Source organism: Balaenoptera acutorostrata, chromosome 11, assembly GCF_949987535.1.
Source record: "Balaenoptera acutorostrata chromosome 11, mBalAcu1.1, whole genome shotgun sequence".
Lineage (NCBI taxonomy): Eukaryota > Metazoa > Chordata > Mammalia > Artiodactyla > Balaenopteridae > Balaenoptera > Balaenoptera acutorostrata.
In genome coordinates, this window is record NC_080074.1 from 84,080,518 (window position 1) to 84,095,477 (window position 14,960).

A 14,960-nucleotide genomic window follows, 5' to 3' on the forward strand; every position below is an offset into this window, starting at 1 on the left:
TTGGAAAATACTAGATCTCTATTTCCCGCTATTTACCAAAATAAATTTGTGCTGGATGAATGAGTTAAACGTAGGAAAATAAAATCATAAAAGTATAAAGAAAAAAATATGTGACTATTTACATAACCTTAAAGTGAGGACTTTCAAAGTATGAGGCCAAAGGTAAAAACCTCAAAAGAAATGATTACATTAAAAGTTAAAATTTCTACATATCAAAAACCACTGGGACTTCCCTGGTGGCGTAGTGGTTGGGAGTCTGCCTGCTAATGTGGGGGACACGGGTTCGGGCCCTGGTCTGGGAGGATCCCGCATGCCGCGGAGCGGCTGGGCCTGTGGGCCACAGCTGCTGAGCCTGCGCGTCTGGAGCCTGTGCTCCGCAACAAGAGAGGCCGCGATAGTGAGAGGCCCGCGCACCGCGATGAGGAGTGGCCCCCGCTTGCCGTGGCTGGAGGAAGCCCTCGCGCGGAGGCGAGGACCCAACACAGCCAAAAAAATAAATAAATAATAATTAAAGGTGCTAATAATTAAAAAAAAAAAAAAACCCACCATAAAATTAAGACATGAAAAAACCAGGAAAAGGTTTCCCCAAGTCCTTCCCTCCACCCCAATCCCAGGCAAACAGTGACGTGCTTTTAGTTTTTTAACCATTTGTTTGCATTTTCTAGATTTTATATAAATAGAATCATATGACATACCCTTTTGAGTCTGGCCTCTTTCCCTCATAATGATTTTGAGATTCATCTACGTTGTTGTGCGGTTTTATTGCCAATTTGTTTCCCCTTGGGTGGGTATCATATTTTGTGTATCCACGGAATTCATTTGTTGATGACCATTTGGCTTATTTCCAAATTTTGGCTATTGTAAATAAGGCTGCTTCAAATATTCATGTACCAGTCTCTGCTTAGACAAATGTTTTCATTTATCTTGGGTAAATACTTAGACATAGAACATGGGTTGCAAGGTAGGTACATGTTTACATTTTGGGGAAACTGCCAAACTGTGTCCCTAAGCGGTTATGCCATTTCACATTTCCACTAGCAGTGTCTGAGAGCTCCAGCTGCTCCATTCTCACCAACAACTGGCACTGTCAGCCTTTTTCACTTTATCCATTCTAATGAATGGGTTGTGCGATGGATTACATAGTAATCCGTGTAATTTTAAGACGTTTTTATTATTTGAAAAGTTAACTTCTTGGAAAGCCAAAAAGTCTCTCTGGAATTTCTATCCAACATCCTATGTCTGATAAGTCTAATAAGTTTCAATTTAGTTGCAAGTACTTGCATACTTACTATTGTGCAAGGCACTGCATTAGAAGCTAGAGAGGATGCAAGGATAAGTACGACATGGCATTCACCCTCAAAGAGTTCAGTCAGATAAGTATAGAAATAACCCAACTACAAGGTGGAATGGAAGGTATCTTTGGAGAACTCTGGGTCACAGCACTCCATGAAGGCTTCAGGAAGGAGGTGGCATCTCAGATAGTTTGTATATAGTATAGAACCCCTCAAACTTTGGTGGACAACCATAATATCCCACACTATTGTCTTAAATTCTTCTCTCCCCTAAGCCAAACCATGTGATTCTTTCAAATATTACCCATAGGTTGCCTTGTCACTAGCCTGGTTGCTCTCTTCTGAACATACTTTGGCTAAAAATACTTTGATGTGTGGTGTGATCGGAACTCAACATTCAAGAATTGTCACCTCCACAGAGAGGAGAGTAGAACTTTGAATGATAATGTTCTGATTATACTTTCATTATGTATAAGACTGCATTAGCTTTTATTTTATACATTGGGCCTTTACTTTAAACTGTTGATTTGGGCTTCCCTGGTGGCGCAGTGGTTGAGAATCTGCCTGCCAATGCAGGGGACACGGGTTCGAGCCCTGGTCTGGGAAGATCCCACATGCCGCGGAGCAACTGGGCCCGTGAGCCACAACTACTGAGCCTGCGCGTCTGGAGCCCCTGCTCCGCAACAAGAGAGGCCGCGATAGTGAGAGGCCCGCGCACTGCGATGAAGAGTGGCCCCCGCTTGCCACAACTAGAGAAAGCCCTCGCACAGAGACGAAGACCCAACACAGCCAAAAATAAATAAATAAAATTTAAACTGTTGATTCATTCATGTAATTTTAGAACTGTAACTGACATTAGACATGGTCTAGTATAGCTCCTTCTTCTTCCAAGAAAGAAACAGGGTTCCATAGTTAAGTTCCTTGCCCTTTATCATACCGCCAGACATTGATGGAGGAGGGGCTGCTATGTAAGTCTCCTGATTCCCAGGTAGGGATTTTGTGGAGTAAACCCAAATCTGTCTTTTCTACGGGCTGCTGTTAAGTCACATCTTTACCATTTCACACATCTGCATTTTGTTTTACGCTGAGGTGCTGGCCCTTTTTTTGTTGTTAAGTTTAATCTTCTTTGGTATCACCCTATCAACATCTTTTTGGATTCAGAATCTGTCTACCAGATTGACTAAGCCTCCTTAAAATATGCCATCTGCAAAAGTGACCAGCATGACATTTACATTTTCAAACCAAATGTCTGGCTGGCGTGCTGAACAACAACAACAAAAAGCCAAAGAGGGAAGAGCAGGGAATTATTCACTGTGACCAAATACAGCATAGACAAAGTGAGAGCTCAAGTCAGAGTCACAGAGGTAAGCAAAAGGTTGACACTAGGGAAGAGCTATGAATGGTCAGAGTGGACTCAGCCAATCGCTCAGCAGATAGGAGAAAGGGTCCACTTTGGGGTGGGGAAAGCAGTCCGGGCGTACGACAGTGAACAACGCAAGGGTGTCAGAGAGCCTCAGGGATGAAGTTGTGTTCGCTGCATGGACTATGTTGGGCCTCCTGGCTTAAAATGGGCCAGAGGGGAATCCGGTTTCCTATATGACACATCCCTGCTACTAGTAAGGAGGGGCCAGGGATCTCCCAGGCTTGCTCTGTGCAAAGGCATTTATATTCCAGAGCACGTGTCAGGTAACATGCGGATTTGCTTACATCGTTCCCATCTGACTAGGTACTAAAAATGGCTTTAAAATCAGCAGGTGCCCTGGATCTCCTGCATGGCATATGCTAAGGCTCTCCATATCTGGGCATGAGGGCGCAGTGTTCAGGGTGGAACACAAACCAATTGCATGGGTGTGAATGGGAGGAGCAGGATACGGGAGGATAGGAAATTTATGGCTTCTAAACCTCAGAATGAGCTAAAAAAACAGTCCCCCAGTTTGCAGCACAACAGGTACAACACAACAGGTAGAAAGGGCATGGGAGGAAAAGAGCTAGCCAAGTCCCCTGTTGGCCTAGTTGCCTGGTGAGTGGAACCTGTCAGCTGTGGTCCTTGGACATCCTGCATATCGTGCCATCAGTACATATTCATCAAGCTCCTATGAAGCGGACACCGTGCTGTAGGGGCTGAGAATACGATGGCGACCAGAGACCGCTCCTTCATGGAACTGGAAATCTGATCGATCCTCCTGTAATACCTGGGATTCTACCAGGTATTAACCAAAGGCTTGAGTGCTGCTGGTGGTACGGTGAAATGGAAAAAAAGGACAAATTATTGGGAAAAGGCATCATTTACGCATATCAGTGAATAAAATCTGGAACGTGATCTTAAATGTTAAGGTTCACAGCCCACTCACTTGCTGTATGACATTCAATGCCAAAGATGTTATTCCGATAGACTTTTAACAGTTCCTAAGTTTGTTCATTTGTTAACGAGTTGTTTCTCATCTGATAGAGTGGGGAAGTGGAAGATTCTCTTGGCTAATTCTTTATTTACTATTTGATTCAATTATTTACTATTTGATTCAACTACTGTTTGATTGACCTATATTCAAAAGTACTGCCTTTTAAGTATCTGTTTTGATCTGGAAAAAAACAAACAACTTTTGCTCAAAAAGATAAAAATTACTATAAAATATAAAACCCTAAAAATATACACCTGATTTTCTTAATTTGCAATAAAAGGTTAAGAGGAGGGAAAGGGAACAAAAGACATTATCCTGTCCAATTCACTCACCTTACAGTTGAGGAAACTGAGGCTCAGAGTGTGAAACAAGATGCCCAGCTGTGTTACACTACAGTTTCAATAAAAGAAACAGAACTTAAATACAGTAGCCTCTTTTGGAGAAACAGTTCTCATGCATGTCCCACTCTCAATCACTACAGAAATTCAAAAACAAAAACAAAAACAAAAGCACTCAATGCCACTGGGGAAGGCAGTCCTCCCTCCCACGACCTTTTAGCAAGCAAGTGGTGGGTAGCGCTTTCGGGGGAGGGAGTTACACTACTGCAGTAATATACTGAGGAAAGCTATAAACACAGTGGGTCTGGTTTGCAGTAAGACTTTGTTTTCAAAGATGGAGAGTAGTGAGCTACTTTAATTCTCCAATATAGTCTTGAGAAAAAAACGGATGAGAAGAGATTTTCGGCAGGAACATCAGTTAGGCAGCACTCACTGCAGTAAACCAGACTGGTCAGGAGAGCAATAGAAAAGGGGATTAAGTCACTACGCTGGGCGAGATCACAGCTGCTGCTGCTGTCAGCAACCCCACTTCCACCACCACCACCAATTAAATAATCTTGCGCTGAATCTTTACATGCCAGGACCGTGCCCTTTACATACCTTATTTCGTACAATCCTCACAACAGCCCTGTGGCGATGGTTTAGCGTACGAGGAAACAGGCTCAGGGGAATGAAGTAACTTGCTGAGACAGTCTTTTTGCCGTGTCAGCTTGGCTGGCTACAGTCCTCAATTCACTCAGATATGAATCTAAGTGTTGCTGTTGAAGGTATTTTGTAGATGTGATTAAACTCCATAATCAGTTGACATGAATAGGGGTGACTGTCCTAGATTAGGGTCAGGGTTAGAGTAGGGCTAGGGTTATCTAGGGTTATCCTAGATGATATGGGTGGGCCTGATTTAATCAGTTGAAAGGCCTTAGAAACAGAGCTGAGGCTTCCCTGAAGAAGAAACTCTGCCTATGGACAGCTGCTTCAGTCTGTGCTTGAGAGCTCCAGCCTGCCTTTTCTGATGGCCCACCCTACGAATTCCAGGCTTGCCTGGCTTGCTCCCACATTTGCATAAGCCAATTCCTTGTAATAAATCTCTTAATATACATATCTCCTACCGGTTCAGCTCCTCTGGTTGAACCCTGACTGGTACACATGCCAAAGATCACACAATTATTAGGTGAAAGAGCTCACATTCTTCCAAAGCCAAAAGTAGGCCAGTATTCCACACTCTCTCCCAACAGAAGTTCAGTTTTAGACATCAGAACATCACAGAAAGGGCACCTCATCCAGAGGGCTAGCAGGCTTTGAAGAAAAGGATAAAAGCTCTGGAGGCCAGTCTGCCTGGGTTCAAATCCTGGTTCTGTTGCTTACTATGCAAACTTTACCTTGGGCAATGTACTTAAAATCTCTGTGTCTCAATTTCTTCATCAGAACATGGAACAATAATAGTACCAACTTTACAGATTTGCTGAAGATTCGTGAATCATACCATGTCAAGCATTTAGACAACTAGCACATAGTAAATCGTCAATAAAGGTTAAGAATTATTCACTCTTTAGAAGAGCCAAAAAGTGAGAATGATCCATGCTAAGCTTTTGAAATGGGGCAAAGGGGGAAGAGAAACACCCATGATGACTATAGGGAAATCGGAGTCTTGGGAAACCACGCAGTTATGATGCAGAATATAATCAGAGTGATATAAGCACCTAAGAATGCTTCCCTGACGATGACTGTTGCAGAAAAGGCCAATCTTTCAGAGGCATTATAACCTAATCCAGGGATGGCAAAAGCAAGAAAAAGCAGTTCATTCAGAATTTGTTCCACACTGAAACAGAAAATTCCCCTAACCTGGTCCAGGCCTGATTGATCCTCATGCATAAGAATGCAGGGTTCAGCATTTTCAATATCAGCAGCTTTCTCCAAAAGTCACAGAAACATATTTAGATTTTGATGGGCTACCCCACATCATTGTTACACAGGAAAATACAACGCTTGCAGGTTATGAGTACATAGAAAACATGATGTAGGCTATTATCATGATTAATATTAGTCAGGTATGATTTGATATGCAAAATTTGATACAGAACCTACAAAAGATATCATGGTTCCTCACAACCAAAGTATCAACAAAGTAAGACACCTTCAGTTAACTTTGGGAAAAAAAAATTTGTCAGTGTTCACAAAAATATTTGTGTATCTCTTCACCCAATGGTGATTATTCTAGAAAGAAGAAGACCCTTTAAAAGGGGGTGGGGGGGAGAAGCACAGCCACTGCAACAGGAAAATGCTGAAGTCCTAAAACTGAAACACAATATGAGTTTTTTAAAAGTAACAAAACCCAACATGACATTTATGACTTTAATATTATCTACAGATAACATACCATAGTTATCATGATGATCAGAATCTAAAGCTGCCTTCGGGCTCTTCCTAAACAAATAGCTAACAAAAAATTATTTTAAAACCTCTTGATAAAGAATTCGTCCTAGATGTCTTCTAAAATTTGAGGTGTGAATTCGAACATCCTTCTAAGATCAGGCTGCTTGGTTTGCGACCACATGTCCCAGAGGTGGCAATGGTTACTGCTGCTGAAAGGAACTGACAAGCCAAAAGCGCTAGTTGAACTCAAGCTGAAAAGTAAAGAAAAGAGAATTGTCCTAAAGAAACCACTAGCCCCAGGATGCCTGGAAAATTGAGTCTGGTCTCTCTTTTCTAGGTCAGTGTTGTTGCCTGGATAACTCATTCCAGAAGAGATGGCCTCCCTACAATGCAATATGGTTTGTCTCCCTGGTAGTGTAAGCACTGCCTACCTTTGGGTACCACGTAACTCAGAGAGGAAATCCAATACTCCAACCAGGGAGCTGGGAAGAAAGACAAATGTAGAGCCGGAGATTGCATTCAACTTTTTCAGTAAAAACTATTCTCTAGATTTTGACAAAACAATTAGTAATCTTCACTATCTTCTATGCCTTTAAACATATATTGATCTCTGCCGTGAAAAGCGTTCAATTTCAGTTCTGCCCATGGTATGCTGATCTCTCTTTTACAATCTCTATTTCTATAAAATACATATGGCTTTGGTACTGTCTAGGCTCAACAACAATCTCTTCTCCCTATATTCTCCTCTCCTAAGAAAAAAAGATGCAGAGGTATTTTGATATATATACGAGCTTCTGCTTTCAAGTAACTTCTAAGCCAGAAATCCTCTGCACAGTGTCTGAATCAAAATAAGATCATCTTCTGATGTTATCACACACAGGTGTTTCCAGGAGTGCTCTTTTCACATTAGGAACATGTTCTGACCTGCAAGGCAATGGATTCCTTTTGGTTTATAAACCTTCACTGTTTGTTTTGGAAGTTGCCGCAGACCGGCTGCAGAAAGCTAGAAGTTCCTGGCGGTGAGGGGTAAGGAACTGAAAAGCACCAGTATGGGGTCAGAAGGGCCAAGACAACTGATGGTTGCAAGGCAAGTTTATTCAAAGAGCATGAATGTATATATAGGTTTAGTACGGAACGAATATTAGACAATAAATCAGTAAACCCTGTATTTCCACATAATTCTGTCGCCACTATCTATGCGTCAGCATGCCTTATGGGCCATTCTTTGGAGATACAGACTTCCCCCTCAGGGCAGCACGTCCTTCTTCTGGGGAACAACTAGGGGCTCTTAGATCCAGAGCAGGCACCTGGAACGAAACTGGCCGCAAGCCATTTTCCTTTTTTACGCTCAATACCGCAGCGTCAGGAGTGCATACCAAGAAAGAGACAAGCAGTTCTCCGGAAAGCAGAAAGCTGAATAAGCTTACAGCTTGGGGGCCACCACAGGAAGTCAAGGTTGAGAGCCTGGTGCAGCCCTGTCCCGTGCAGCTGCATGGGAAGGGTCTGAGAGCAGCCCAGGAGCACATGTCCATAGGAGGGGTACATCAGTGACGGGGACAGTGCAACAACATAGGTCATTACATTGAACAGATGATGCTTCTCAACTGGCTGCAATGGGAATAAATGAAATAGCACTAGTGATGCTTTTCAGAAGAAAGAATGTGAAGTGGATTTAAAGATATAAGCAGCTACTTTTTTTCAGGGAAAAGAGGATGAGAGAAAGTAGTGTCCCAGGTGCACTTGGAGTGAAGGCTAAGACCGTACAACTAATCATCTGCCAAGAACCAGGACCTCTGATTTTTTTCTTTCTGATCAGAAATATGCCACAAGTAGCCTTTCAGGGTGATACAAAAGCTCTCTTGCTGGCCAGGGACCAAAAAGAAGATGCATGGATCTTTCCTTCTGGAGAGAAGGCAAATCACCAGCCTGTAACTCGGGCTTTCTGTGTTAACTGTCCTGCCGCATCATAGGTGTGGGAGGGGAAGCCCTCGGTGGCACTAACAAGACAACGACAGGTGAGTTCTTCCTTTTCCACTTTTCCTGGCCAGACCCAAAGGATCTTAGCATCAGTTTTTCCAAGCACATCACTGACAATTTTCCGTATCCACGCCTAGTCTCTGTCCTGGATGACCCTCTTCTGGGCTGCCTCCACAAGAGTTATCTAGTCATCAATACTAAACTTGACCCCCTCTCTGAGTCCCTCTCCCACAAGCTAGATATAATTTTTCCCAACTTTGGGTGAGGAGGCTCACTCCTAGCAGTTAAACTATAGATTTTGCTAGGGTCTATCTTATACGACACATCAGGCTTTTCACCTCGCCTAATACATCTTATAAGCTCTTTAACCCTTTTGCTTGTTTTATCCATTTCTTTACCTCTGTTTGCCTAGAACAGTAGTAAGTATGTACTGAATGGATACTTTATGAATGAACCAGCCCTGCCTGTACCTCAAACCAACATTCACTTAAAATCGATAAAACTCGATTAGGTACTTAATAGGTACAAGGAGTTGAAGATTGTAAAGATGATCAAGAACCAACCCTGCTCTCCTAGGAATGCGCCACCCAAGGATGGAGCTAAGATGCGTACGTAAGCCGTGGCAAGCAGGCACAAATGTTCTCATAGGCACACCAAAATCTACAGTGTGGAAATGGAAGGGGAGAATCATTTCCATCTAGGGATGGCGGAAGTTCTGGGAAGGGTTCATGAGGAGAAGAAGAAAAATCATTTGTTGAACATCAGATTTCACTAAATAGTTTGGAATCATCTCATTTAATTCACCATAACTCTCCAAGTTAGGTAATTTTTTAACCCCCATTTTATAGATGAGGAAATCGGGGCTCAGAGAAGTTAAATAATTTGGCCGAGGTCACATAGCTAGTATAGAAACTTGCACTCACATTCCCAATGGCCTGGCTCCAAAGCTTGTGTTGATTTTCCTACATCAGATCTTCAGCTCCACAGGCAGATGAAACATAGTGATTCCTGAGCTCGGCCTTCAAGACTCCTACAGGCCCATCTGGAGGGAGGGCAAGACAGTCCAGGAGCAGCGAACAGCCTAAGCAGAGGCCTGGACGTGGGACCGTTTCAACCGTATGGGGAAAGGCACATAACTGAGTCTAGTACGTGTAAAGGAGACACAGTGGAGATGTTTTGGAAGAGAAAGTCGATGGATGCTTCTCTACTTTCCCTGTAATAGGCTCAGAATATACAGTAAAGCATACTTCTTACCTAAGTAAAAATATTAATAAAATATTGTAAGTAAAACATTTGGAATGTATTGGAAATTGCTGTTTTATGGCAATCATCTTGACCCTCAGTTGTAAGTATCCTATCATGCAAACCATGTTGAGAGGAAGAATGAGTCTCTCTCTATGTCCTTTTCCTTCAGTCTTCTTTGGTTTTCTCTCTCTGTAAAGATACTATCTAGAGATTTAAATCATAAGATTAGAGACTAGAGAAATGAAATACCAGTAATTTACTTAGATAAATGACAAATTTCTTATCATGCCAACCAACATTTACGTATTTTCAAATGAGAATTTTAACATTATATAACTGGGCTGATTTAAATATTTTAATTAGTTTTAAAATATTTTAAGGTTAAAAATTGGAGGCTGGGTAAACGAGATATTATAGCCTAAAATGATATAACACTACGTGTCAGAGACCAGTAAATGTGACTTCACCCGAGTAAGAGAAGAAAACGGTGGGGGGGGGGGGGGTAGCAAGCACAGCCAAGTGCTTCATAAATTAGCAGTAACTATCCAGAAACACTACACACTACTGCAGAGAACATCTTTCACCTGGGGTCCCAGCTCCACTAAGAGCTTAAATTGTAGGTCCTTCTAAGTTCTCAGAGCCTCCTGCCACCCGGAAGGAGGGAGGCATTGGGTGAAGCAGGGGGTACAGAAGGGCTGAGATTTGGGGGGAGCCACTCCATATAGCAGACTTGCAAAAACCAGAGCAAGAAATCACCGTCTCAAAGCAAAGGCAGATGGCTCGGGTACACTTGTCTCCTGCGGGGCACCTGGCTCCCTGAGCCCCTGGTGATGCTGAGGCTGACCCAGATCCCAGGCACCTGGTGATGCGGATGCTGACCCAGATCCCAGGCACCTGGTGATGCGGAGGCTGACCCAGATCCCAGGCACCTGGTGATGCGGATGCTGACCCAGATCCCAGGCACCTGGTGATGCGGAGGCTGACCCAGATCCCAGGCACCTGCGTTACTCAGCTGTCGTGGTGGAAAACTGGAGGTCTTCAGCTCAATGGGGCAACTGAAATCAGGGCTGTAGGATGAACTGTTATTACCTTGTTTATGATGTCCTGAACATTATGTAAAGGGAGAGGTTTCGAAAGGATGCTCTAATCAACGATCACTGCACAGAAAAAGATCATGCTTTTTAGAACCAGGAAGTCTTTCCACAAGGAAAAAAGTACACTGAAATCACTGTATTTACAAATATTTTGGCTTTCCCATATATTTTTTAATTTATTTTTTATTTCTTTTAAATTAATTAATTAATTTACTTATTTCTGGCTGTGTTGGGTCTTCGTTTCTGTGCGTGGGCTTTCTCTAGTTGCGGCAAGCGGGGGCCACTCTTCATCGCGGTGCGCGGGCCTCTCACTATCGCGGCCTCTCTTGTTGTGGGGCACAGGCTCCAGACGCGCAGGCTCAGTAGTTGTGGCTCACGGGCCTAGTTGCTTCGCGGCATGTGGGATCTTCCCAGACCAGGGCTCGAACCCGTGTCCCCTGCATTGGCAGGCAGATTCCCAACCACTGTGCCACCAGGAAAGCCCCTCCCATATATTTTAAACATTAAATTTCTTTTTTTTCCCTGGAGTCAAACTTTGATGGGTGGCAGTCCCTACCCTCCCTTCCTTCTCTCCCCCATCTCTCCTCACCTCCATCCCTCCTCAGCCCTCCCCCCCGCCCAGTGCTCCGTTTCTTTACTTCCCCCTCCCCTCCTCCGCCTCCTTCTCCCTCATCTCTTCCCCCTCTGTCCTCTCCTTTACACCCTTTCTCCCCAGCTACTTCCCTCTCTCTCTCCTCCCCAACTCTCTCTCCTCCTCTCTCTTTACTCCACCCCTCCTCTCCTCACTCCTCCTCCTCCTTCTCTCTTTTCCTCTCTCTTTCCTTACCCTAAAACATGTGAAAAGTAATTTCAGTCCATCCTGGTTTATCTTGAGTAATGCACGTCAGGCTGAAACTCTGCCTAAGGATCTAGGCCAGGAAAAGTAGTTTATGCAAAGTTGATTAGGACATGACTTTTGATGTCACGAATGACAAAAATGAACTTAAGCCACTATAACTGCAGAAGTGCACAAAAATGAACTTAAGCCACTATAACTACACCTCAAAAGAGCTGGGTCTGATAACATCACAGGTGAGAACATGGGACAGTAAGAGATGGGGGTGGAGGGAAGGGAAGGTGAGAAAGCCGCCCCTCAGATGCCTAGACCGAAGAGCAAGTCCGGCAGTCAGTCGTGAGAAATGTGCTGCTCCCCCAAGATTGCCCGCTTCCTAACTCCAAGGATTCTGGAATCAGTTACCAGGAGGACGCCCAGGCACTTGACAGCTTGCTTAATCTTGGTGTTTACCATAAGCCTGTCAAAAACAAGTGAGCAGGCAATTACGTACCAGCTGATTTTTGGTGGCCATCTTCAAAACCAGACCCCCAGTTTTTTTAGCAGTGGAACCAAACCATGGGGAGGTTTCTCCATACACCAGTCTTAGATGTTTTTTTTTTTTTTTTTTGGTCCCGCTGCACAGCATGCAGGATCTTAGTTCCCTAACCAGGGATTGAACCCGTGGCCCCTGCAGGGGAAGGGCAGAGCCCTAACCACCAGACCTCCAGGGAATTCCCAGATTTTTATTTTACCGTGAGGGCCTTCATGTCAAATTGCCTAGGAAAAAGGAATCTGCAGGGATTTTGTGCCAGGGAAAAAAAACCATGGCCCTGGATTGTGACATAGAGAATTCTGTTTTGTTTTAGTTTTTTCCTCCAGGAATGGGAGAACTTGTAACAATATTTTTTCCTCCCTCTTTAGATAAAGAGGGAGTCTGGGGGCTTCCCTGGTGGCGCAGTGGTTGAGAATCTGCCTGCCAATGCAGGGGACACGGGTTCGAGCCCTGGTCTGGGAAGATCCCACATGCCGCGGAGCAACTGGGCCCGTGAGCCACAACTACTGAGCCTGCGCGTCTGGAGCCTGTGCTCCGCTCCGGGAGAGGCCACGATAGTGAGAGGCCCGCGCACCGCGATGAAGAGTGACCCCCACTTGCCGCAACTGGAGAAAGCCCTCGCACAGAAACGAAGACCCAACACAACCAAAAATAAATAAATAAATAAATTAATTAATTAATTAAAAAAAAAAAAAAAAGAGGGAGTCTGGGAGTGAGCACACTGCTCATTAACCATCCAGCCAGATAGGAAAGAAAGGGGAGCAGCCCAGGCAGGAGTCACAGATTTTAACTTCAGGCTTGTCAATTTCTGGCTACAGCCTCAGTTTTCTCACCTCATCTGTGAAAGGGAGATAATATCTCCTACATCACAGGGCTGCTGTGAGGCCACGGAAGGTCTCCCTCATGAAATGCCTGGTACATAATAGGAACTCAATAAATGCTGGCCCTCCCGGCCCCCATGGAAACTTTGCTCCTCTTACCTAAGAAAGATTAGTGTTGATCACTCCCAAGTTAACATCTGGTATTCAGCTAAATATCAGTAAACTTTGTCCAAATACTTGTCATAAGACTTACCTGGTGAAAGCCCTGTTTTGAATTGGTAGGTATATTTTCACATCTCTTTTTTTCAGAAAAGCCCAAATATTCTTTCAATTTGGCCAATTTTAGCTTGTGTGCAACAACACTTTCTTAACAGACTAAACGAGATTCATTACTTTCACAAAGCAAATTGAAGCTGTAAATTAATAACTATATTAAGCTAATATTTACGGCATACTTACTATTTCCCAAGAACTGAGCTAAGCACTTTACAGGTATTTAAATATATTCATATCTCATTTAATTGTCACAATCCTATAAGACAGATACTATAATTATCCCCATTTTACAGATGAAGAAACTAAGGCTAAATAGCAATAACTTAACCCAGGTGACAGAGTAAAGGGCAGAGTTCAGTCACAGCCAGAGCAGAGAGGATGTCTGAGCTTAAAACGATGCATACTGCCTTCTCTTTTCAAACCAGTGCTTACTCACATCTTCATATCGTCCAGAAAGACTTAAATATTCACATGACAGAATTTTAGAAATCTCCCCATGATCCAAATCCCCATAACTGTATTAGATTTTTCAAAAGCACCTCTTCTCATGATGCTGTATTTCAGAGAAGAATCTAAACTCATCACAATATTCCAAAAGGAAAGTGGAGATTTAATAAACTGCTTCCCTGAACTTCTCTCTGCCAGTCTTCCTTTAGTTATTTCTATGTTCTTTTTTACTGCCTCCTGTTTGTCTTAAGTAACAAATATTTTATGATCAGCCCATAATTACGAGTAGTCATACGGAAAAGACCGCCAGTGAATACCAGAGAAAGGAAAAAGACGTAGCAACGCTTCCAGCTCAAGTCACAAAAACTCCAAAGAAATATAAAACGAAACACACCAATTCCACTGATGGCTTTCCTAAAGCTGTAGTGGCACAAGAGCCGCCTCTCGCTGACAGAGAGCTGTTGCGGTGCAATCTGTGGTTTTCGAGAGTAAGAAGTGCGGGGAGCCCTGCCTCCCCGCGCTCGCCTGCCGCTGGGCAGGTTTTGAAGAAGGGAACAGAAGTGAGTATTTCCAGTTCAGAGGGGATGGGCTCGCAGAGCCCGAGCTCCTTTAATGGCTGCTGGCAACTGGTTTATACACTGGAAATCTAAGAAGTCCGCACAGCAGTCCCTGCAGACGGGTGGGCGGGGGCAGGCTGCTCGCCATCACAGGGTGGATGGTCCCCTCGCCAGCTCACCTTCGCCGACACGTCCGGCCCGGGGCCAAGAAACTGGGCTGCTGGCAGTCCGAAAGCCGGCGGCGATCGCGGGCGTCACTCCCCGCCTCCCGCTCTCGGGGAGGATGCGCGGGGCGCCTCCCCGCACCTGTACCGCAAGGGACGACCTTGGCCCCGGAGCAGGTGATGCCGGGCCGGAGGACAGCCCCCCAGCAAAGTGCGCCCACCTGGCGTCGCCGTGCCGGCCGCTCGCCCCCCAGCCCGTCCCGGGCGCCCCTGGCGCATCGGGCGTCGCTCCCGCAGCTGGAGCCACGCGCCCGCAGCCTCACCTCTCGCCGCCTCCTCCTCTTCCGTCGCCATCGCAGGAGCCACCCGGCCGGCTCCGCAGCCCCGGGGCCGGCAGCATGGAGAGCCCCGGGCTCGCCCTGCGCCGGCCCAGGCGGCGGTCCCGGGGTGAGCGCGCGGGCACACGCGGGGCTCTGCCCGGTGCGGCGGCGGCCGCCACTGCAGCCCCTGGGCGCGCGACCAGCGGAGGCCGCGGAACGTGCAGCAGGAAATCGCCCGCCCGCGAGGTCTGGCCGCCGCCGGACCGGGGGCGGGAGAAAGGGACGGCGCGCAG

The 14,960-nt window shown here is 45.2% G+C and overlaps 1 protein-coding gene across 9 annotated transcripts in view; it reads right to left on the reverse strand.

The window, feature by feature from the left end:
* Window positions 1-14,926, reverse strand: part of BMAL2 (basic helix-loop-helix ARNT like 2) — a 102,303-nt gene extending 87,377 nt beyond the window's left edge. For 6 of the 9 annotated variants that reach the window (XR_009009703.1, XM_057556447.1, XM_057556441.1 and 3 more), the window contains exon 1: window positions 14,671-14,926. Coding sequence is in view for 5 of the 9 variants with exons in the window: in XM_057556447.1 (XP_057412430.1) it covers window positions 14,671-14,701 (31 nt within the window). In the remaining 4 variants the exon portion in view is untranslated. Of the gene's footprint in view, window positions 1-4,023; window positions 4,167-4,629; window positions 4,788-9,299; window positions 9,631-14,670 lie in introns of all 9 variants that reach the window. The other 3 variants (XM_057556443.1, XM_057556442.1, XM_057556444.1) reach the window with 3 other exon arrangements.
* Window positions 14,927-14,960: the final 34 nt, after the last annotated feature.